General features: G+C 45.5%; 3 protein-coding genes across 22 annotated transcripts in view; 1 reads left to right on the forward strand and 2 right to left on the reverse strand.

Moving 5' to 3' along the window:
• LOC127928549 (mitochondrial pyruvate carrier 2-like) overlaps positions 1 to 1,545 on the reverse strand; it is a 5,175-nt gene extending 3,630 nt beyond the window's left edge. The window contains exon 1 of the mRNA XM_052515678.1: positions 1,263 to 1,545. Within this exon, the coding sequence (XP_052371638.1) occupies positions 1,263 to 1,362 (100 nt within the window). The 5' untranslated portion in view covers positions 1,363 to 1,545. The remainder of the gene's footprint in view (positions 1 to 1,262) is intronic.
• A 388-nt stretch (positions 1,546 to 1,933) lies between these two features.
• LOC118380908 (mitochondrial pyruvate carrier 2-like) lies at positions 1,934 to 10,496 on the reverse strand. The gene is made up of 5 exons (XM_052515677.1): positions 10,234 to 10,496; positions 8,731 to 8,771; positions 7,742 to 7,826; positions 3,097 to 3,208; positions 1,934 to 2,422 (listed from the first exon to the last, which is right to left on the reverse strand). The coding sequence occupies exons 1-5, from the start codon at positions 10,331 to 10,333 to the stop codon at positions 2,323 to 2,325; spliced, it is 438 nt and encodes a 145-aa protein (XP_052371637.1). The 5' UTR covers positions 10,334 to 10,496; the 3' UTR covers positions 1,934 to 2,322.
• Positions 10,497 to 11,069: 573 nt separating this feature from the next.
• LOC118380909 (DDB1- and CUL4-associated factor 6-like) lies at positions 11,070 to 22,269 on the forward strand. 20 transcript variants are annotated; one of them, XM_052515625.1, is made up of 15 exons: positions 11,070 to 11,413; positions 11,703 to 11,764; positions 11,870 to 11,962; positions 12,105 to 12,290; positions 15,208 to 15,321; positions 15,556 to 15,691; positions 16,209 to 16,414; positions 17,056 to 17,146; positions 17,459 to 17,969; positions 18,089 to 18,130; positions 18,370 to 18,508; positions 18,709 to 18,865; positions 21,062 to 21,150; positions 21,475 to 21,583; positions 21,745 to 22,269. In XM_052515625.1, the coding sequence occupies exons 1-15, from the start codon at positions 11,323 to 11,325 to the stop codon at positions 21,771 to 21,773; spliced, it is 2,055 nt and encodes a 684-aa protein (XP_052371585.1). In that variant the 5' UTR covers positions 11,070 to 11,322; the 3' UTR covers positions 21,774 to 22,269. The 20 variants fall into 20 exon arrangements, with proteins under 20 accessions (XP_052371585.1, XP_052371570.1, XP_052371571.1 ...); XM_052515616.1 differs by lacking the exons at positions 11,070 to 11,413; positions 11,703 to 11,764; positions 11,870 to 11,962; positions 12,105 to 12,290 and adding exons at positions 12,881 to 12,963; positions 13,076 to 13,187 and having other exon boundaries at positions 17,053 to 17,146; positions 18,346 to 18,508; XM_052515610.1 differs by lacking the exons at positions 11,070 to 11,413; positions 11,703 to 11,764; positions 11,870 to 11,962 and having other exon boundaries at positions 12,250 to 12,402; positions 17,053 to 17,146; positions 18,346 to 18,508.
• Positions 22,270 to 22,322: the final 53 nt, after the last annotated feature.

Raw genomic sequence — 22,322 nt, forward strand, 5'->3', positions numbered from 1 at the left:
AAGGGTGTTGAGCCTTCGTAAATGCATCAGTTATTCTGCTCACTGGCACATTCAGTGCTCTGATATCCGAGTATGTAGCCAGAGCGAATTTACGAACGCACCCTAAATCTATGATGTTAAAATGCCCATTTACTCTGTTCCATTTGATTGAGCAATCCACTGTCTCATCAGCCCTGGCAGGGAATTTATAAACTTGATCTCTACTGTAAAAATAATCTCGACATTTCCTCACATTTCTTTTAGACTAACATTTCGTTACAGCTGAGATTTGTGTACACCTTGCTGTCTATCTCTCCGATCTCCAGGTGTCCCTTAGTAATGAACGTGTAGGGAGTCGGGACAGACAGGCATGCAGCGTTTCTCTGCCAATTGAAATCACGACTGGGTCGCGTCCGTAGATACAGAACTAACAGACTGAACGACTGGGTAAAAGACGAACGACTTGGGTAGTAACCCTAGATTTGTGTCGGGACTATATCTTGTGGAATGATGCAATAGTATGAATAAATTAATGAAAATAACGTTTTTAATGAAAATGTGTCAATCTTTATTTGAATATGTTAGTAATCCCCTGAAGCCGGTGTTTGGAGTATGTATTGGCACGTTTGCCGGATCTCGACGTCTTCTTTTTTTTATTAATTTATTCATAATATTTCATCCTTCGACAAGATATAGTCCCGACACAAATCTGGCCGGCAGCTCGTCCGTTCTATCGGTTCGGTTGCCAGAGACGCGACCCAGTCAATTCAGTATTTTTGTTCTGTATCTATGGACGCGACCAGTCGTTCGTTGTAAATGTTCGTAAATTTAATCTGGAGTGCCAGAGAGCGTTTATTGTGCGCTCTGGCGGTTCGTAAATTCCGAGTTTTGTCAGATTGCCCGTTTGTAAACTCTGAGCGTTTCGCTCTGGGAGCGTTCAGAGCGCACACTGGACGCTCTGGCCGAGGAGTGGCGTTGATCCTAGTGTTCTGACCCCACAACCGCTGTCAAGCACCCAAGATAACTAGCTAACGTTGGCTAACTTGCTAGCTATTTCCAGACACAATTGAGAGAACACCTCATACTCGCCCTAGCAGAACTGGTTAGGCTGTTTTCATAAGTAGGCACAGACAGCAGGCGTCATTTACATTATACATATTGAACATATTGACAATGTGTATCAGAGTATACAGTATAGTGTCTGTACTGTAAGATGGTGAGAACAGTGGAAGTGATGCAGATCTGTCATGTTGAGGTGAGCCTGATAATAATGATGTCCTTACCTGCTGGATGGTTGTAGAAAGGTCTCAGTTTAGCAGGTAGTTTGAGCTCGATCTTGTTAAGAATCCTGTGGTATGAAGCTCTAACTCCCACTAAAGCCATGTCAGGAGACTGGAGTTTTATTTCCTACTTTTGTTGAACTTGGTACCGACAGTTCAAAATAAATAAATAGTATGTGCTGTATTGTGGCTCTAGTACACCCTGTCATTGATTGTCTATAGTAACTAGAATACAGAATAGCCTGTATGAACCATTGGCAGAAAGCAGGCTCATCTACCCGTAGTGCCTAATCTATTATGTAGGAGTGTCACCTGAGGGGCGGTACCGAAATATAAACCCCGCCCCAAACCTACTGCCATTGGTAGAGAGAGTTAGCCCACACTGTGAGCCCACCCCATTTTGCAATTCCTAGAAAACAGGACCACGTTTTAGTTGCCAACTGTTGTCTACATGTCAGAGAGGCATGTTTGTTCAATATTACATATTTCTATCTGAACGTTCCAAAACGTTGTGTCGTACTGAATGCACCCCACATGTGATGTGGACTGTACATGGCAAAGACACAATGTAAACAATAAACTGAAGAAGCCACGTTTATCTTTTAACTTAGCTTATGATCAAGTTGGCCATTAATAACCTCATGCACATGAGAAGGGTTTCTTCAAGTCAGGAACAGTTTTATCCAAAATGTAGAATTTATTTTCAATAAATATATACATACCACAACGTCCTAAAATCAGACAAAGAGGTAAAAGACTAAAACAAAGTTTTACCGTTGAAAAATACAACATTAACCATCATCAGTCTCAAACATTCACCATCTTTAAAGTGTTGTGTGAATTTGTAAATGTGTCTGTTTCTTTGCCTAATCTTACCTTTTACTAATCTTTTACCATCGTCCTCACGCAGACGTGCTCTCATCCTCACATCATCACCTCATAATTATTCATTAACAGCATGAATTGTGCTTTGCAGAGGGAAGGGTGTTATTGAGTTGGACGATTCTGTGGTCTTTGAAGTCCTCAAAGATGAAATTGCATTTAATCAAGTTAATCAGATCCACTAGTTAGTTAGTGTCGCTAGATCTAAATAATCCAACAATGGCTTTATTTTTAGTTCAGCAGCCTCTGCTTCTTGTTGCTTCTTTACTTCCTGTTGGTACCTAGAAACACAGAGGGACAGGGTTAACCTCCGACCTTAACAAACCAAAATAAAGGTTCAAACAGACTAATCATAGGTCTCAGAGTGCAAAGACAAGTTGGCAGGCATGCTATCCTTTACATTCAGGAAGAGACCCTGGCGGACTTTATAAAAGTATCCGTATCTCTGATTTTAACGTGTAACCAAATGAAAGACAAGTAGTTCTAGAGTAACAGATTGTATGATATGGACTGGAGTCTAGTGATCACACAGAAACAAATACAACTTTTAGGGCCGGTTAGCTAATTCTGACAAATGTGCTTTCCAAAGCAGTAGACACCACAGACTTATTCAGTGTTGTATCCATAGAGGCAGAACAGTATCTACATCTCTGTGGTTATATCACTCAGTTGACAGGGAAAACACAAGGGCAGAAGGCTTGGCATATAATGTGCCTGGTTTAAACCACAACAAAGAAGGCAAAGCCCAAGGACAATGTCACAAGCTGTCATAAATGTGTGACCAAGCACACTTTGCCCTTCAGAGCGGTACCGTGTATTTAACAAGCCTGTTGTCAGACAATGACTGACATACGGTACATTGACAAATGATTATGATTTCCCCCCCTAATATGGTTGGATTGAATAGGGCACAAGTTGGTGTGTAGCTCTGTATCTAACTGTCTGTTCCACTCACATCCAGATTCTAAAGAGTTGGGTGGCTCCTGACGCACCAAGAAAACAGTTGCAACAAAACAGAAACCAATTCTTGGGAATGATGACCAGGGACCATCTGGACCAAATAACACCTGTAAAATAGTGGAGAGACAGGGAAAGGGACAGGTAAAGGGACAGGTAAAGTTGGAGCCTCTGAATGTTGTTTCTGCTTCAGAAATGTGTTACTGTTGCATAATGCGTATAAAATCCAATATTTGCTTTTCCTACTTTTTTCATAATTTTGAGGGCAAAGAGTACAGTGCCTTGCGAAAGTATTCGGCCCCCTTGAACTTTGCGACCTTTTGCCACATTTCAGGCTTCAAACATAAAGATATAAAACTGTATGTTTTTGTGAAGAATCAACAACAAGTGGGACACAATCATGAAGTGGAACGACATTTATTGGATATTTCAAACTTTTTTAACAAATCAAAAACTGAAAAATTGGGCGTGCAAAATTATTCAGCCCCCTTAAGTTAATACTTTGTAGCGCCACCTTTTGCTGCGATTACAGCTGTAAGTCGCTTGGGGTATGTCTCTATTAGTTTTGCACATCGAGAGACTGAAATTGTTTCCCATTCCTCCTTGCAAAACAGCTCGAGCTCAGTGAGGTTGGATGGAGAGCATTTGTGAACAGCAGTTTTCAGTTCTTTCCACAGATTCTCGATTGGATTCAGGTCAGGACTTTGACTTGGCCATTCTAACACCTGGATATGTTTATTTTTGAACCATTCAATTGTAGATTTTGCTTTATGTTTTGGATCATTGTCTTGTTGGAAGACAAATCTCCGTCCCAGTCTCAGGTCTTTTGCAGACTCCATCAGGTTTTCTTCCAGAATGGTCCTGTATTTGGCTCCATCCATCTTCCCATCAATTTGAACCATCTTCCCTGTCCCTGCTGAAAAAAAGCAGGCCCAAACCATGATGCTGCCACCACCATGTTTGACAGTGGGGATGGTGTGTTCAGGGTGATGAGCTGTGTTGCTTTTACGCCAAACATAACATTTTGCATTGTTGCCAAAAAGTTCAATTTTGGTTTCATCTGACCAGAGCACCTTCTTCCACATGTTTGGTGTGTCTCCCAGGTGGCTTGTGGCAAACTTTAAACAACACTTTTTATGGATATCTTTAAGAAATGGCTTTCTTCTTGCCACTCTTCCATAAAGGACAGATTTGTGCAATATACGACTGATTGTTGTCCTATGGACAGAGTCTCCCACCTCAGCTGTAGATCTCTGCAGTTCATCCAGAGTGATCATGGGCCTCTTGGCTGCATCTCTGATCAGTCTTCTCCTTGTATGAGCTGAAAGTTTAGAGGGACGGCCAGGTCTTGGTAAATTTGCAGTGGTCTGATACCCCTTCCATTTCAATATTATTGCTTGCACAGTGCTCCTTGGGATGTTTAAAGCTTGGGAAATATTTTTGTATCCAAATCCGGCTTTAAACTTCTTCACAACAGTATCTCGGACCTGCCTGGTGTGTTCCTTGTTGTTCATGATGCTCTCTGCGCTTTTAACGGACCTCTGAGACTATCACAGTGCAGGTGCATTTATACGGAGACTTGATTACACAAAGGTGGATTGTATTTATCATCATTAGTCATTTAGGTCAACATTGGATCATTCAGAGATCCTCACTGAACTTCTGGAGAGAGTTTGCTGCACTGAAAGTAAAGGGGCTGAATAATTTTGCACGCCCAATTTTTTGATTTGTTAAAAAAGTTTGAAATATCCAATAAATGTCGTTCCACTTCAGGTTTGTGTCCCACTTGTTGTTGATTCTTCACAAAAAAATACAGTTTTATATCTTTATGTTTGAAGCCTGAAATTTGGCAAAAGGTCGCAAAGTTCAAGGGGGCCGAATACTTTCGCAAGGCACTGTATGTCAGTGTTGTATGTGGGGGTACCGGCTAGGAGACATCTGACCAGGATCAGGGCTAGTCAGTGTTGTATGTGGGGGTACCGGCTAGGAGACATCTGACCAGGATCAGGGCTAGTCAGTGTTGTATGTGGAGGTACCGGCTAGGAGACATCTGACCAGGATCAGGGCTAGTCAGTGTTGTATGTGGAGGTACCGGCGAGACATCTGACCAGGATCAGGGCTAGTCAGTGTTGTATGTGGGGGTACCGGCTAGGAGACATCTGACCAGGATCAGGGCTAGTCAGTGTTGTATGTGGGGTACCGGCTAGGAGACATCTGACCAGGATCAGGGCTAGTCAGTGTTGTATGTGGGGGTACCGGCTAGGAGACATCTGACCAGGATCAGGGCTAGTCAGTGTTGTATGCTGGGGGTACCGGCTAGGAGACATCTGACCAGGATCAGGGCTAGTCAGTGTTGTATGTGGGGGTACCGGCTAGGAGACATCTGGACCAGTGTTGTATGTGGGGGACCGGCTAGGAGACATCTGACCAGGATCAGGGCTAGTCAGTGTTGTATGTGGGGGTACCGGCTAGGAGACATCTGACCAGGATCAGGGCTAGTCAGTGTTGTATGTGGGGGTACCGGCTAGGAGACATCTGACCAGGATCAGGGCTAGTCAGTGTTGTATGTGGGGGTACCGGCTAGGAGACATCTGACCAGGATCAGGGCTAGTCAGTGTTGTAGTGTTGTATGTGGGGTACCGGCTAGGAGACATCTGACCAGGATCAGGGCTAGTCAGTGTTGTATGTGGGGGTACCGGCTAGGAGACATCTGACCAGGATCAGGGCTAGTCAGTGTTGTATGTGGGGGTACCGGCTAGGAGACATCTGACCAGGATCAGGGCTAGTCAGTGTTGTATGTGGGGGTACCGGCTAGGAGACATCTGACCAGGATCAGGGCTAGTCAGTGTTGTATGTGGGGTACCGGCTAGGAGACATCTGACCAGGATCAGGCTAGTCAGCTAGGAGACATCTGACCAGGATCAGGGCTAGTCAGTGTTGTATGTGGGGGTACCGGCTAGGAGACATCTGACCAGGATCAGGGCTAGTCAGTGTTGTATGTGGGGGTACCGGCTAGGAGACATCTGACCAGGATCAGGGCTAGTCAGTGTTGTATGTGGGGGTACCGGCTAGGAGACATCTGACCAGGATCAGGGCTAGTCAGTGTTGTATGTAGGGAGACATCTGACCAGGATCAGGGGGGACATCTGACCAGGATCAGGGTACCGGCTAGGAGACATCTGACCAGGATCAGGGCTAGTCAGTGTTGTATGTGGGGGTACCGGCTAGGAGACATCTGACCAGGATCAGGGCTAGTCAGTGTTGTATGTGGGGGTACCGGCTAGGAGACATCTGACCAGGATCAGGGCTAGTCAGTGTTGTATGTGGGGGTACCGGCTAGGAGACATCTGACCAGGATCAGGGCTAGTCAGTGTTGTATGTGGGGGTACCGGCTAGGAGACATCTGACCAGGATCAGGGCTAGTCAGTGTTGTATGTGGGGGTACCGGCTAGGAGACATCTGACCAGGATCAGGGCTAGTCAGTGTTGTATGTGGGGGTACCGGCTAGGAGACATCTGACCAGGATCAGGGCTAGTCAGTGTTGTATGTGGGGGTACCGGCTAGGAGACATCTGACCAGGATCAGGGCTAGTCAGTGTTGTATGTGGGGGTACCGGCTAGGAGACATCTGACCAGGATCAGGGCTAGTCAGTGTTGTATGTGGGGGTACCGGCTAGGAGACATCTGACCAGGATCAGGGCTAGTCAGTGTTGTATGTGGGGGTACCGGCTAGGAGACATCTGACCAGGATCAGGGCTAGTCAGTGTTGTATGTGGGGTACCGGCTAGGAGACATCTGACCAGGATCAGGGCTAGTCAGTGTTGTATGTGGGGGTACCGGCTAGGAGACATCTGACCAGGATCAGGGCTAGTCAGTGTTGTATGTGGGGGTACCGGCTAGGAGACATCTGACCAGGATCAGGACTATCTCTGGTGAGACTTGGTGGTCGGCCAGCCCAAGTAGGTTATTGTTGGCTCAAGTGATGGTGACCAAAATAAATATTTACATAAAGGAAAATACAAAGGCATGCCCAAAAGATGCCCAGAGTAACACCTGGCTAGCACAGCCCAGCACCTGACCCGGTAGCTGCTGCCACCTAGGGATGGGTTTGCCCTGTGCACTACCTAACTCCATACCTTAACACAAATCAACAGCTCATGACATCACGTTGTGGAAAACGTCCGGTAGTGGTTTGTAACTAGCCGTATCCGAGGACCAAAACACGATTATCATCTCTAATTGAAAATAGTCTGAGATAGAGTAGTCTCAAACATGCACGGGTCATCTTGTGTAATTTAAGGACAGTGCTATCACACAGGGACATACCGTTACAGTCCTTGTTAAGAGTCAGTGGGGCTTTTACAAAGCAGCAATGGAAAACCCATGATGCAGGGGCAGGTGTGAAAGTTCCATGCCATCATGTCTGAATCCATGCCAGTAATTCTATCAGTGAACAGTTCATCTGAAGGGTCATCAAGCTACACACACTCTCGCATGCACTCATGCACACACTCGCACACACACGTGCATGTACACACTCGCACGCACACATTCACACACTCGCACACAAACGCACAGGCACACACCCAACACACACACACAAACACACACTTCCTGTCCTCTCTGTCCTCATTGCTCCATTACCTGTAGTCATGAGTACTCCAGACTGAGAGAGACTCAGTTTATCAGCCGGTCGGGTCATATCAGCCAGACCCGCAAAAACAAGACCCTGTAGAAAGACACAGAGAGACAGAGAGAGAGACATAGAGAAACAGAGAGAGAGAGACAGAGAGAGAGACATAGAGAAACAGAGAGAGAGACAGAGAGAGAGACATAGAGAAACAGAGAGAGAGAGAGAGAGACATAGAGAAACAGAGAGAGAGAGAGAGAGAGAGAGAGAGAGACATAGAGAGAGACATAGAGAAACAGAGAGAGAGAGAGACAGAGAGACACAGAGACAGAGAGAAACAGAGAGAGAGACAGAGACAGAGAGAGAGACATAGAGAAACAGAGAGAGAGAGAGAGAGACATAGAGAGAGACATAGAGAAACAGAGAGAGAGAGAGAGACAGAGAGGTGGGTGGGGGGGTCACACAACCATGCATATGTGTACTACATCATAGGACCATTATATAACACCGTTTGGAGGGTCAAAGAGTGGAACATTAACTGTATGGAATATTAAGATTAGACAGAGGCAGAATACAGGAGCTTATAAAATGTGACTTCATTCTCTAGAAGCGACCTCAATCAGTTCACATGACAGAAAGGAATATGTAGACACAGGTCAGGCATTACCAATGCATTATTATTCACTCCCATTTACACTCTTACATGCAATTGCTTCTTATGAGTTTCTGCATGCTGCCTCTGTGCAGTCTTAATTTACCGTGTGGCTCAGTTGACAGAGCATGCCGTTGCAACGCCACGGTTGTGGGTTCGATTCCCATGAGGGACCAGTACAAAACTGTATGCACTCAGTATAAGAGTGTCTGCTCAATGAACAAAATGTTAAACTCTCAGAACCCTCTAAACACTCTCTAGAACCCTCTAAACACTCTCAGTGCCCTCTGAACCCTCTAAAAACTCTCTGAACCCTCTAAACTGCTTCGCTGCAAATCTTTTAACACTTACCCATTTACACACTGGTGCCCAGAAGAAAACTGTCTTTGGACCTACAGACGAAACAAAACATGGTTTAATTATTAAGGTTAATTATTATAAGGTTAGCAATGACAGTTGTGTTGAATACATAACGTTACAGTGATTTATGTGACATTTAGTTTTGTGCAAAATGTTGGTTGATTCCACAATAAAATGATATGCCAATTGAACCAGTAGGCCTCAGGCTTTCTGTGAAGTGACAGAAGTTGTCAAGCATTAAACTTTGCAACCTGATTCCTGGTAGTAAACGTTTTAAGATGAGGTGACATTGAAAGTGACTGGTTAAATCCCTTCCTAGATAATTCCACCTGTTGTCATTCTCGTGCCCTCAGCTTGTCTCTGTCCTCCTTCCACTGCCTGTACATCAATGCCTTGCCAATTGAAAACTTGCCAAGGGCGATGATTTATTGAAGAGTGCCAGCATGTAGTGGCATGCACATCATTTAGTTACACACCTATTGTCCATTCATATGCTTCCCTTCTCTTGTCTATTTGACAGCTAGACTGGTTGTTTTATCAACTATACGTTTTTATTAATGTGTTGTGTTTTTACATCTCATACTGACTTCCCTCTGCTTTAACATGGTGCCAACCTATTTTGATATTAACAACATCCCATGAACCCGGAACGGAGAACCCCTGCTTGAAACAACCTTCTGTGTACCACTCCTGTATAGCTCAGAGATCAGCCCTAACTCCTAGGGATGGACTGGGACCAGAAATCGTCCCAAGCATTTCTAACACACAGGACCATTTTTTCCCTTGAGACCCCAGATATTAGCCAAATAATTATAATTTTGGCAAAACCCACAATTTTGACAGGCCCACCAGGCTAAAGATGGACCAGCCCATCTGGCATTTGCCAGAATTGCCCCATGACCAATCCGTCTCTGTTATCTCCCCAGGGCTGGAAGAAGAGCCCTGTGTACTAGCTCATCAACGATCAGATAGTTTGCATGTGACAGACAGACTGGGCAGCATCAAGACTGTTTGTCCTCATAAACCTCAAAGTTATAATCAGCTACACGCCTCGTGTCACATTGAAACAATTCCAACTCTACGATAATAAAACTGTGTTTGCTCCATTGACGATGACCCCGTCAGAGGTCACTCGTGACCAGGGGTCCATTCACCAACCCCAATACACTGCTACTGTAAGTTTGCTCATTCTTTTGTCCATGAAATAATGTACTTCATAAGGGTGAGGTTAGTGACAGTCACAGTCCCACTATATTCAACATCACTCTTATTTACCAAATAGAAGAGTAGAAAACATCCAGAGGTGATAGTGATAAATTATCGCATCTCATTTTCTAAATATTGAGAAAGTGTATTCTGAAGATGGGGAGACTTTTAGACATGAATCAATAGACAACAGGGAGGAGACATGAACCAATAGACACCATGAGGAGAGTGATACAGAGACAGCCAGGTTAGTAGGACCTGATGCTGTAATATTGATCATGTCCTTACCTGCAGGATGGTTGTAAATGGGTCTCAGTTTACCAGGTAGTAGAAACTCTATCTGGTTAAGAATCCTGTGGTATGAAGCTCTAACTCCCACTAAAGCCATGTCTGGTGACTGTTGAAACTTGGCACCAACAGTTTAGAATCAAATAAATATGCGACGCGCTTTACTGTACCACCGGTACACCCTGTCGTTGGGCTTGAACGGATCAGACAGAATAGATTGTGTGAACCATTAGCTGACAGCAGGCATGGCTGTCCTCTATGATGCTTACTGGATGGAATCATCTATTATTGGGGAGGGGGGGTTGTACTGAACGTTAACTCCGCCCCACAACCACTGCCATTGGTAGGGAACAGTAAACCTATCCTACTTCACTTTCCAAGAATTACACACGCGATTGGAAATGGTACAATGTAAAAAATGAACTGAAGCCAGACACTGACTCTTGGACACTTTCAAATGACATGAACCACATTATCAGCTGACACAATGGATTTAACACAGGTAGGAAGATGCGGTTTTTGTCTGATGAAACTAGAATCTATGGTTATTATTATAATATTATAATAAGGTTATTATATAAATACTGTGGCACTTTGAGATTGTTTTTCAACGAAAAGCACTTTATAAATTCAATGTATTATTATTATTATTATTATCGAGGCACTAATTTATACCATAATAATTTGTCATTGACCAAAACTAACACATACTTACACAGGCTAATGCACAAGCCGATCATCACAAAGAGTTCAATAATATATTTAGGGCTCAAAACAGGAGGGACATGGAGTTTGGGGGGCTAATCTGGGCCTGCGCAGTGCTCACGCCCCCTGGCTACATACCATCTGCACGACCTTCTTCATGAGAGACCAACGTGAAACTTTTCAGTGTTCTATAGATTTGTTCATCCGAGAAAGTCTGCCAGACGACGATACAGAATTTAAACAATTGTAGCGACTGAACTAAGACAGAAGAGGAGTCCAGAACAAATTATTTTGTAGCCTAAATTGTAAGACACCATGACTTCGATATTTCAGTAATACTTACATAAAGTGTGTTGTTTGTAAGGCTGACGGGGTTTCGACACCATGCCCTGTACCAACAATCTCATTTGGGATATTAGGAAACGCACCATCGGTTCCAACAAAATAAACAACTTTACAAGGAGTAACTATTTAGGTGAGACAAACGTTTTCATTAAATATGTTATGTACAAATGGTCTAAATACTACTTTATTGTCATTGTATTGTATGTGTCAGTGTGTTAGTAACATGTTTTACAACAGCCTACTGCCTTGCGCTAGGAATTGATCTAAGACAGACTATTCTTTTATTAGCAGTGTTTTATATCAATTCATACTTTACAAAGACTACTTATTGTATTTAAACATTTGTGTAATAATTTTGTTAAAGGGACTACCTTATGGGATACCTAAAACTGTTCTTATGGTATAATGATTTCCTATAGGAAGAAAAGAGTTTGTTCAAAGGCTGAAACTTGAAGCCACTCTTGATGTACATGAGGGCTCTGTAAGTACCAACATGCCTTACTGAAGTGATTTACAGTGTAAGTGCAGTGTGACAATTGCATGATATCATCCTGTGTTTTAAAACTGTTATTGTTTTTCATGACAGGTCAATACGATATGCTGGAACGACACAGGAGAATACATCTTATCTGGATCAGATGATGACAAATTGGTCATCACGAACCCATATAGCCGGAAAGTAAGAAGCAACTTTTTTGTGCCAAAACATTGTTTATGATCAAGGCACCGTAAAGCACATGCTTCAACCTGTTGACGCAGAAGAGACAGAGAGACAATATATGTGCCAATATAAAGTCCCCCGCTATTTTTCCACTCTCCAGGTCAAGGCATCCATTACATCATGGCATCGATCCAATATCTTCAGTGCCAAGTTCCTGCCCCAAACCAACGACAGAATGATCGTGTCTGCAGCAGCCGACGGCAAGATCTTCCTCACCAACGTAGAGAGGGGTTCCAACATGGACCCTGTGTTGCAGTACCACTGTCATAACGGTGCCGCCTACGAGGTGAGGGGGGCGTCTGTGTTACCAGCATTTCAATCTTATCACCAACGTAGAGAGGGGTTCCAACATGGACCCTGTGTTGCAGTACCACTGTCATAACGGTGCCGCCTACGAGGTGAGGGGGGCGTCTGTGTTACCAGCATTTCAATCTTATCACCAACGTAGAGAGGGGTTCCAACATGGACCCTGTGTTGCAGTACCACTGTCATAACGGTGCCGCCTACGAGGTGAGGGGGGCGTCTGTGTTACCAGCATTTCAATCTTATCACCAACGTAGAGAGGGGTTCCACCATGGACCCTGTGTTGCAGTACCACTGTCATAACGGTGCCGCCTACGAGGTGAGGGGGGCGTCTGTGTTACCAGCATTTCAATCTTATCACCAACGTAGAGAGGGGTTCCACCATGGACCCTGTGTTGCAGTACCACTGTCATAACGGTGCCGCCTACGAGGTGAGGGGGGCGTCTGTGTTACCAGCATTTCAATCTTATCACCAACGTAGAGAGGGGTTCCAACATGGACCCTGTGTTGCAGTACCACTGTCATAACGGAGCCGCCTACGAGGTGAGGGGGGGCGTCTGTGTTACCAGCATTTCAATCTTATCACCAACGTAGAGAGGGGTTCCAACATGGACCCTGTGTTGCAGTACCACTGTCATAACGGTGCCGCCTACGAGGTGAGGGGGGCGTCTGTGTTACCAGCATTTCAATCTTATCACCAACGGAGAGAGGGGTTCCACCATGGACCCTGTGTTGCAGTACCACTGTCATAACGGAGCCGCCTACGAGGTGAGGGGGGCGTCTGTGTTACCAGCATTTCAATCTTATCACCAACGTAGAGAGGGGTTCCAACATGGACCCTGTGTTGCAGTACCACTGTCATAACGGAGCCGCCTACGAGGTGAGGGGGGCGTCTGTGTTACCAGCATTTCAATCTTATCACCATTGGAGAGAGGGGTTCCAACATGGACCCTGTGTTGCAGTACCACTGTCATAACGGTGCCGCCTACGAGGTGAGGGGGGCGTCTGTGTTACCAGCATTTCAATCTTATCACCAACGTAGAGAGGGGTTCCAACATGGACCCTGTGTTGCAGTACCACTGTCATAACGGTGCCGCCTACGAGGTGAGGGGGGCGTCTGTGTTACCAGCATTTCAATCTTATTGCCATCGGAGAGAGGGGTTCCAACATGGACCCTGTGTTGCAGTACCACTGTCATAACGGTGCCGCCTACGAGGTGAGGGGGGCGTCTGTGTTACCAGCATTTCAATCTTATTGCCATCGGAGAGAGGGGTTCCAACATGGACCCTGTGTTGCAGTACCACTGTCATAACGGTGCCGCCTACGAGGTGAGGGGGGCGTCTGTGTTACCAGCATTTCAATCTTATTGCCATCGGAGAGAGGGGTTCCAACATGGACCCTGTGTTGCAGTACCACTGTCATAACGGTGCCGCCTACGAGGTGAGGGGGGCGTCTGTGTTACCAGCATTTCAATCTTATTGCCATCGGAGAGAGGGGTTCCAACATGGACCCTGTGTTGCAGTACCACTGTCACGGTGCCGCCTACGAGGTGAGGGGGCGTCTGTGTTACCAGCATTTCAATCTTATCACGGAGAGAGGGGTTCCAACATGGACCCTGTGTTGCAGTACCACTGTCATAACGGTGCCGCCTACGAGGTGAGGGGGGCGTCTGTGTTACCAGCATTTCAACGGTCTTAGGGGGCGTCTGTGTTACCAGCATTTCAATCTTATTGCCATCGGAGAGAGGGGTTCCAACATGGACCCTGTGTTGCAGTACCACTGTCATAACGGTGCCGCCTACGAGGTGAGGGGGCGTCTGTGTTACCAGCATTTCAATCTTATTGCCATCGGAGAGAGGGGTTCCAACATGGACCCTGTGTTGCAGTACCACTGTCATAACGGTGCCGCCTACGGACCCTGTGTTGCAGTACCACTGTCATTTCAATCTTATTGCCATCGGAGAGAGGGGTTCCAACATGGACCCTGTGTTGCAGTACCACTGTCATAACGGTGCCGACGAGGTGAGGGGGCGTCTGTGTTACCAGCATTTCAATCTTATTGCCATCGGAGAGAGGGGTTCCAACATGGACCCTGTGTTGCAGTACCACTGTCATAACGGTGCCGCCTACGAGGTGAGGGGGGCGTCTGTGTTACCAGCATTTCAATCTTATTGCCATCGGAGAGAGGGGTTCCAACATGGACCCTGTGTTGCAGTACCACTGTCATAACGGTGCCGCCTACGAGGTGAGGGGGGCGTCTGTGTTACCAGCATTTCAATCTTATTGCCATCGGAGAGAGGGGTTCCAACATGGACCCTGTGTTGCAGTACCACTGTCATAACGGTGCCGCCTACGAGGTGAGGGGGGCGTCTGTGTTACCAGCATTTCAATCTTATCGCCATCGGAGTGTAATTCAATAAAGACAGTTGATTAATATATCCAATCTATCACATCTCCATCTCCATCACATTTACCTCAAAGTATGTTATTGCTGTGGAAGGTAGGAATGGTATGTGGACCATAAATACGTCCTTGGTGTGTTGCTGCAGTGAAAGTCATCTATTCTAAAGCCCCCTGTCTATCAGTAGACAGGAATTCTAATTCTGTTCGACGGCCCAATCAGAGCAGGTTCTGGATCTATTCTAAAGCCCCTGTCTATCAGTAGACAGGAATTCTAATTCTGTTCGACGGCCCAATCAGAGCAGGTTCTGGATCTATTCTAAAGCCCCCTGTCTATCAGTAGACAGGAATTCTAATTCTGTTCAATGGCCCAATCAGAGCAGGTTCTGGATCTATTCTAAAGCCCCTGTCTATCAGTAGACAGGAATTCTAATTCTGTTCGACGGCCCAATCAGAGCAGGTTCTGGATCTATTGTAAAACCTGTCTATTTCTATTGGTAGATATTGACGGTACCTAGTGACCCTCATTCTTTCCTGTCCTGTGGAGAGGATGGAACAATCCGGTGGTTTGATGTCCGAGTTTCTCCTGGCTGCTGGCAAACTAACTGTAAAAAGGTAGGTTTGCGTTATGATAGTACAGCTAAACTCTATTACAGGCAAATGAACAATTCTTATGTAACTATGATGTTATTACTACAGTTTTATTGTGTAGTTACATATGTATAAATACAACTTGTTTTTACTAACGACTTTTCGCCACCATGTTTACCAGCAGTTTTACCTACTACTCAAACAACCGATGTCAGAGTTCCCTTAAATGAAGATATCTTGAACTTTCTTTTTTACCAGGACATCCTGATTGACTGTCGGCGAGCAGTAACATCCATAGCCATATCCCCTGTGGAATCCTTCTATCTGGCTACTGGCTGCTCTGACAGCTCAGTCCGTATCTATGACAGGAGAATGCTGGGTACCATAGCAACAGGTATGCACAACCTCAACGGCGGCTACAGGTAGCCTAGCGTTTAGAGCGTTTGGCCAGTAACAGAAAGGTTTCTAGTTTGAATCCAGAGCTGATAAGATAAAACATTTGTTGACGTGGTCTTGAGCAAGGTACTTAACCCTAATAGCTCCAGGGTCGCTGTTGATAATGGCAGTCCCTGGCTGTGACCACTCTGAGGGTGTCTCAGGGGGACTTGGGATATGCTAAAAACACATTTCCAATTGACACGTGTAGAATGTACATGTGTGAAACAGGACAAATATAATCAAGCACCGACCAGATAATAATAATTATTATTATTAATTCAAGGCAATCAGATAACTAAAAATGAACTAATAATTCTATCAATGTCAGTAGTCTTGAAGGAATCCCACTACCACAGTACATAACATAGTTAATCACTGTTTGTTTGTCTTTGGGCTCAGTGGTGAGAATAACATTTTCTGAAGGTCTGTATGGAAAATAATCATTTCCTATATACATCTCATCCATTCTGCAGGTTTCCAGACAGGAAGCGGGGTGGCAGGAATGTGTGCGAGGTTTGTACCGAGGCACCTGGTCAACAAGTCATGTCGCGTGACCTCATTGGCCTACAGTAGGGACGGCAGGGAGGTGCTAGCCAGCTATGCCTCAGACTATCTCTACCTGTTTGACCCTAAAGATGACAAGGGACGCGAGCTGAAGGGACCGTCACAGGATAACAAGGTGAGAACATACCTCTCACTTACTGTGTATCACAGTACGAAAGACTGGATTCAATTATTTGAATGTAGTTTGTGTTTACACAACATCTGTGCGCTCACGCCAGTTTCTGGAAGCTTCTACCACATGACATGCTGTGTGTGTGTGTGTGTGTGTGTGTGTGTGTGTGTGTGTGTTGACAAGAGGGGGTGATGTGTTGTCCCATCTCTGGGCTATTTTTGCCTCACCAGTAGATAACGGTCTGCTGTCTGAATCTGTTCTAGGAAAGACATTTGAGCTGTGTTCTCACACACACAGCTGCTGAACACATACGCCAGAGGGCTTCTGGGTAATCTGCAGAGTGAGGCAGCATATTTTGTACAGAACTCGATACATACAACACCGGGTAACGTCACCGTTCCTGTACAAACACCACGGAACTAGTGTAACCTATGTGCACTAAGATAAACCTCCCTGTCCCCCCTGGTATCGCCTGCCAGAGCCTAAGACACCTGGCAGTGAGGGCCGGGAATGTGAGCCCCCAGTGGAGGGAAGAGGAGGGGAGTGGGGGTCTCAGCCATAGGGAAAGGGTGGGTATTTTGGTCAGGCCTGTGCCCGTGCTCTGCTGTGAGTGGTGAAATGTCACTGTGCTTCTCTCCTAGCAGAAGGAGACTCAGCAGAAGCGTCTGCGTCTGAGAGGAGACTGGTCAGACACTGGACCCCTGTCACGGCCAGAGAGCGAGAGGGAGAGGGACGGTAAGAGAAGCTCCTCGCCCCACTATGTCCCCACTCACCTAAACACACAGCTGACACAACACGTGTGCTATCGATGACAGAAGTGCACTCTCACTTGGTCCTATTGCTCCCAGGTGGTGCAGTGGTCTAAGAGAAGAATTTGTTCTTAACTGACTTGCCTAGTTAAATAAAGGTTACATTAAAAAATATATATATATTGCATGGATTAACACAATACAATTATACATAAGCATGATATTATTAGATTATGTAAACTTTCACATCACTGTCTATGAGTAATATGATGGATTTTGAACCCTCTTCCTCCTGTAGGAGAGTCCAGGCCTGGAGTGTCTCTGATGCAGAGGATGTCAGATATGTTGTCACGCTGGTTTGAGGACGCCAGCGAGGCCCAGAACAACAGAGGAGCCCGTCCACAGCCACGATCCAGGGTAGACTCTGCAGCAGCTCCACAAGGTAGTGGGCTTCACCAGGAGGCTGTGGTGCTAGGGAATCCAGCCCCGTCTCAACCAACATCAACAGCCAGCTTCTCCTCCTCCATGGAGAGCCCGAGGAGCCGTAGGAGTGGCATGGGGACAGGAAGTCTCCAAGCATCTCCTGGGGAACCAGTCCTGAGTCTGACATACAGCGACCAGGGCACCACCAGCAGCACCATCCAACTGGACTTCTCCAGCGGTGGCGCCAGCGACCAGGGGGAACCCCCGCGGATCAGGAGCCCAGAGCAGGTGTCCGACACCAGGCAGATCTCATCCCTCAGCCAGTCGGAGGTGGAGGGCATGGGAGAGGAGCCCACACCACAGCCCCCTGGGGAATGGATGCAAAGGTATGGTACTATGATTGCATTGACTGAGGCATAGCTGGCCTACACAGTTAATCATTGAACTACTACAGTCATGTCTGGCTATTAAAGTGGATGTGTTGTTCCCTTCCTTCCTTCCATAGATTTAATTTGAGAGGATCAGAATTAGGGGAAAGAGTACTCAGGTAATTATTTGCCATGGCAACAACAACAAAGAATGAGTTCTTCTTCACTAACAATAGATGTGTCAGATCAGTAGCTTAAATAACGTTGATAGAACAGTTGGAACTAGCATGCTGATGTTGGGCGTTTCCTTGCTCAGTGCATTCAATCAAACTTGCGGTACAGAAGTTACACTTATCACGTGGCTTGACTTTGATTGGATTTAATGACTCTACAGACATGTTGTATATCCTTCCGAAAGGCGCTCTGCTGCTGCGCGGATCCAGGAGATTTTTCGTCGGCGGAAAGAGAAGAAAGAGTTGGCGGATTGCGAGACCCGCCGTATCGGGAAGCCCTCAGTAGAAAAGGTCTACAAGGGCCACCGTAATTCCAGGACTATGGTACAGTACAGTAGAACAGTACTGAGGATTAAGACAAGCTTGAAGTCATGATTTAGTCCACCAGAGGGGGACCTTGGGCAATATGTGGTGATAACGGCTTCAACTTCTTGTCACCTATATTTAACATGCAGTGCTTTAGGTATTGCGAAGTAGCTATGTGGAAAACTCATTCAAGCTTTTGTTGTTGTTGTTGTTTATAGACCAATCAGTGTTGTTTCTGGGGTGACCAGTTTGTGCTGAGCGGCTCAGACTGTGGTCATATCTTCATCTGGGACAGAGAGACAGGGGAACACCTAATGCTGCTGGAGGCAGACCAGCACGTTATCAACTGTCTGCAGCCACACCCCTACGAACCATGTGAGTTCACTGCTTCTGACAGTCTCACACTGAAGGTGGTTTTAGTGAACACCCAGTCTGGCTCTTACAACTCAAAGGCTTGAAGGCTGTGACTTTACAGGTACGGTGCATTTGAAAAGTATTCAGACCTCTTCACCTTTTCCACATTTTGTTACGTTACAACCTTATTCTAAAATGGATTCAATTTGTTTTTTTCCTCGTCAGTCTACACACAGGACCCCATTTTTTGGGGAGGCAAATGTATACAATAATTTAAAAAACAGAAATATCACATTTACATAAGTATTCAGACCCTTTACTCAGTACTTTGTTGAAGCACCTTTGGCAGTGATTACAGCCTCGAGGCTTCTTGGGAATGACGCTACAAGCTTGGCACACCTGTATTTGGGGAGTTTCTCCCATTCTTCTCTGCTGATCCTCTCAAGCTCTGTCAGGTTGGATGGGGAGCATCGCTGCACAGCTATTTTCAGGTCTCTTCAGAGATGTTAGATCGGGTTTGAGTCCAGGCGCTGGCTGGGCCACTCAAAGATATTCAGAGACTTGTCCCAAAGCCACTCCTGCGTTGTCTTGGCTGTGTGCTTAGGGTTGTTGTCGTGTTGGAAGGTGAACATTCTTCCCAGTCTGAGGTCCTGAGCTCTGGAGTAGGTTTTCATCAAGGATCTCTCTGTACTTTGCTCCGTTCATCTTTGCCTCAATCCTGACTAGTCTTCCAGTCCCTGGTGCTGAAAAACATCTCCACAGCATGATGTAGCCACCACCATGCTTCACCGTAGGGATGGTGGTGGCCAGGTGATGAGCGGTGCCTGGTTTCCTCCAGACGTGACGCTTTACATTCAGGCCAAAGAGTTCAATCTTGGTTTCATCAGACCAGATAATCTTGTTTCTCATGGTCTGAGAGTCCTTTAGGTGGCTTTTGGCAAACTCCAAGCTGACTGTCATGTGCCTTTTACTGAGGAGTGGCTTCCGTCTAAATCTGTCAACCATGGGACTTTATATAGTCAGGTGTGTGTCTTTCCAAATCATGTCCAATCAATTGACCACAGGTGGAATCCAATGAAGTTGTAGAAACATGTGAAGGATGATCAATGGAAACAGGATGCATAGCAAAGGGACTCACAGCAAAGGCTCTGAATACTTATGTAAATAAGGTATTTCTGTTTTTTATTTGTAATAAATTTGCAAACATTTATAATTGAATTCATTTATTTTGCCAGCAGCATACCAGCAGCATACCACCACTGCTGGCTTGCTTCTGAAGCTAAGCAGGGTTGGTCCTGGTCAGTTCCTGGATGGGAGACCAGATGCTGCTGGAAGTGGTGTTGGAGGGCCAGTAGGAGGCACTCTTTCCTCTGGTCTAAAAACAATGTCCCAATGCCCCATGGCAGTGATTGGGGACACTGCCCTGTGTAGTGTCCTGACTCTGAGGTCATTAAAGATCCCATGGCACTTATTGTAAGACATGGGGTGTTAACCCTGGTGCCCTGGCTAAATTCCAATCTGGCCCTCAAACCATCACGGTCACCTAATAATCCCCAGTTTACAATTGGCTCATTCATCCCCTGTAACTATTCCCCAGGGTCGTTGCTGCAAATGAGAATGTGTTATCAGTCAACTTACCTGGTAAAATAATAGATATATACAATTTTAGAATAAGGCTGTAACGGAACAAAATGTGGAAAAAGTGAAGGGGTCTGAATACTTTCCGAATGCACTGTAACTGCCAAAATAAGCAATTAATATCCCATCATGCTTAGGGTCATGTATAAATATGCTGGGCAGGCCATCATTTTGGCCACCATGGCTATGCCCCCGTAGGATGACAATGCCCCCATCCACAGGGCACGAGAGGTCACTGAATGGTTTGATGAGCATGAAAACGATGTAAAACATATGCCATGGCCGTCTCAGTCACCAGATCTCAATCCAATTGAACACTATTGGAGATTCTGGCGTGGCACTTGAGACTGCGTTTTCCACCACCATCAACAAAATGCCAAATTATGTAATTTCTTTTGAAAGAATGGTGTCGCATCCCTCCAATAGAATTCCAGACACTTGTAGAATCTATGCCAAGGTGCTTTGAAGCTGTTCTGGCTTGTTGTGACCCAACGCCCCATTAAGACACTTTATGTTGGAGTTTCCTTTATTTTGGCAGTTACCCGTTTATTCATTTGTTCATTTTCCTGTTCATTCCAGTGTTAGCCACATCAGGGATAGATTCCAACGTCAAGATCTGGTCACCGATGGAGGAATCCCCATCATTCAACAGAGTACTCGCTGAAGAGGTGTGACATTATAAATACATTCATGTCACAGGAGGTTGGTGGCACCTTAATTGGGGAGGATGGGCTCGTGGTAATGGCTGGAGTGGAGTAGGTGGAACGGTATAAAATACTGCAAACACATGGTTACCATGTGTTTGATGCCGTTCCAGTCGCTCCGTTCCAGCCATTATTATGAGCCGTCCTCCCCCCAGCAGCCTCCACTGATTTGTGTGCTTTACAATCAACCAGGTGTGTGGAGGAGAGAAAGGCTCTCATCATAGTGACATTGATGAAGCCATTGAAACCTCTGATCTCCTGATACCTGGTGCTCTGTGTGTCCTGTAGGTGACCTTCCGTAATGAACTGATGCTGGAGGAGACCAGGAACACCATCACTGTACCTGCCTCATTCATGCTGAGGATGCTGGCCCAACTCAACCACTCCATCACAGCAGGTGAGCGCTACACGCATACACACACAATCTTCCAACCCGGCATCCCTAGTGATAACCCGTGATACAGAATGGCTATGGAGTCTATCATAAGTGGTTATAACATGTTTTATAACAGCAGTCACTGACTGGTAACATTGGTCATCTCTTTCTTTCCTCTACAGAGTCTGAGGACAATGAGGAAGACGAGTAGCCCTATCCATAGCTCCCATACTGGACTGTTGAATGTGTGAAGTAGAAACGACATACTATCTCATTGGATTCACTTTGTGGCCATTATAGTGGTAATGTTACCATAGGGACTGGAGTATTGGACCTCACCTAGTGTAGGTTATAGAACACTAGAAGAGGTTGTGTTGATTTTATAAATATAGTTTATATTCAGATGTAGATCAAGGAATGTTTTCTACCTATTTATATGTTTTGTTCAGGTGTCCAGCCTCTCCGTCTGGCTATGAGAAGTGTTCTCTAGATGGTATCTCGTTATTCTCCTCTGGACTTTGTGAACCTCAGGCCTTTTTGTGACAAGTCACATTTCATCTTACTTTGTGGCTTTTCCTGATACTCTGCAATGACGGATTCAGTTCTGACTGTTGCTTGTTTACCAAAGAGAATGTGTTTAATTTAAGAATTTACGAATGTTAAAAAAAAAAAATACCAAATAAAAATAGACATTTGCTTGAAATAAATCACCCGGTTCTTCCTTCTGAAATGGATAATTGAACATTAATAAGGAAGCACT

This window comes from Oncorhynchus keta, unplaced genomic scaffold, assembly GCF_023373465.1.
Source record: "Oncorhynchus keta strain PuntledgeMale-10-30-2019 unplaced genomic scaffold, Oket_V2 Un_scaffold_29839_pilon_pilon, whole genome shotgun sequence".
NCBI lineage: Eukaryota > Metazoa > Chordata > Actinopteri > Salmoniformes > Salmonidae > Oncorhynchus > Oncorhynchus keta.